Here is a 2,356-nt window from a genome sequence, read left to right on the forward strand (position 1 = left end):
AGGTCTATCTTGCCCTGTCTGTCTCGGCCTTGTGCCTAGCACAGTCGCCCTTCCCTTCCATGACAGGCCTCCTTTCACTTTATCCCTATCTTCCCTCATTCATTTATATTATTAGGAACGAATTTCTACATAAAACCACCACTTTATATTTTTACATCTTTTATTTACTTATTTATAAATATTTACTTTTATATTTAAGGTCCACAGTTTAAATTGTAATAAAACTAAACTGCACATGCAAAAAATGCTGTTAAATTCATATTTATAATACAAAACTTGAAGCCTTTTATTTTCCTCATTGCAAAATGAGTTTCCCCGCATCTTCTAATGGGTTGAATAGAGGTTGTTTCATGTGGGTAACTGAAATTTGCTCGTCAGGTCTGGCATATTCTCTAAACATTTTACCTTTGCAGATCTCACTGTTTTTTCTTGCAAATTAAAAGGTTCTTCAAGGGTCTGCTTAAGACTTTGCATCACTAATACTTCAGTGCATCATAACATATTTACCCCTTCTCTAATGCACCCTTCAGGTAAATCATGTATTCTTTTTTTTGGGGACATAGATAATGCAAATAATTAAGGAGGGAACATCAGTAAATTTGGGCTAAAAGTGCATTTCATTATAAAAAGTTACAAATCAGAAAAGAAGAGAGTTATTAACATAAAAATAAATTAACATCCAATATTGTTTGTATTAAAGAGGCCTGCTCCACTTTATATAACCTATCTTTATAAATTCTCCATATGCATATCCTTAATCCCTATATATTAAGAAATAAATATTGAAGTTATAGTTGATTAGCTGATGGTAATCATGACCTACCACAACTGCATTTTTTTTTTAATGTTACCCTAATATCTTTGTTCCTTAGAGTGTATATAACAGGATTAAATAATGGAGTTACTACTGTATTTAGAACAGATAAGATCTTATTCAAATTTACAGAATACCCTTTTGAGGGTGCAATATATAGAATAATCATAGTACCATAAAACATACAAACAACAATCAAATGGGCACTGCAAGTGGAGAAGGCTTTCTGTCTTCCTTTGGAAGAAGAGATCTGAAGGATGGAGGTAAAGATACATATATAAGTTATAATAACTAATACAAATTGGAAAAGACTCATAAAAGTAGCTGCAATAGATACTACAATTTGCACAGATGACGTGTCAGAGCATGAAAGTTCAAGGATAGGAGCAAGGTCACAGAAGAAATGGTCAATGACATTGATGCTACAGAAATTCAAGTTGAGTATAAATATATGAGAAATGCCCGACACCACAAACCCAGATGTCCATGACCAAATAACAAGGTATTGAAGAAGTCTATAATTCATAACTGAGCTATAGTGCAATGGTTTACATATAGCCAAATATCTATCATAAGACATCACTGTAAGTAGACAGGATTCTATTATTGCTGAGGCACCAAAGAAGTACAACTGTGTCAAGCAGTTTGCAGCAGGTATAGTGATTTTTCCTAGTAATATTACTTGAAGAGCATTAGGAGAAATATTAGTGCTTATTAAAATATCTGCAAATGAGAGGTGGCTGAGAAATATGTACATGGGAGATTGAAGTTGGTGGTTTGTTGACACTAATACAATGATCAAAACATTTCCAGCAATTGTGACTGTATACATTATGGTGAGAAAAATAAAGATTAAAATTCTATAGCTGTGAAGATTGTGAAGTCCAACAAGTATGAATTCTGTCACCATAGTGTGATTGTCCTTAAGCATCTCCTGTTAAAACACAAACAAGCAAAAACATGTTTGTTATTATTGACATTTTACACGTGCAATTATATCATATATGATATTTATTATAAACTTCATATGTATGTTAACATCTGCAATATGGAATTATATACCTAAAGGGACACTAAACACTTAGGGGCCCATCCATCAAACTCTGAATGGAGCTTGAGGCCCTGTGTTTCTGGCAAGCCTTCAGGCTTGCCAGAAACAGCAGTTATGAAGCAGCGGTCTAAAGACCGCTGCTCCATAACCTTGTCCGCCTGCTCTGAGCAGGCGGACAGACATCGCCGGAATTCAACCCGATCGAGTATGATCGGGTTGATTGACACCCCCTGCTGGCGGCTGATTGGCCGCGAGTCTGCAGGGGGCGGCGTTGCACCAGCAGCTCACAAGAGCTGCTGGTGCAATGCTGAATACGGAGAGCGTATCAGGTCTGACAGACATTTCATAAATTGGCCTCATAGTACATTTTATGAGCATAATAGTGAGGTTATTCCCCACCTCCCTCTAGAGATGGGTACCGCCATGTTGAAATGTACTTTTCATTGCATTCTAGTGCTGATGTGTTTGCACATGTGCATCAACTCTCCTTC

The 2,356-nt window shown here is 36.2% G+C and overlaps 1 protein-coding gene across 1 annotated transcript; it reads right to left on the reverse strand.

Moving 5' to 3' along the window:
* Positions 1–812: 812 nt before the first annotated feature.
* LOC128664734 (olfactory receptor 5AS1-like) lies at positions 813–1,745 on the reverse strand. The gene has a single exon (XM_053719542.1). The coding sequence runs from the start codon at positions 1,743–1,745 to the stop codon at positions 813–815; it is 933 nt and encodes a 310-aa protein (XP_053575517.1).
* Between the last annotated feature and the right edge of the window lie 611 nt (positions 1,746–2,356).

Source organism: Bombina bombina, chromosome 6 (genome assembly GCF_027579735.1).
Source record: "Bombina bombina isolate aBomBom1 chromosome 6, aBomBom1.pri, whole genome shotgun sequence".
NCBI classification, from domain to species: Eukaryota; Metazoa; Chordata; class Amphibia; order Anura; family Bombinatoridae; genus Bombina; species Bombina bombina.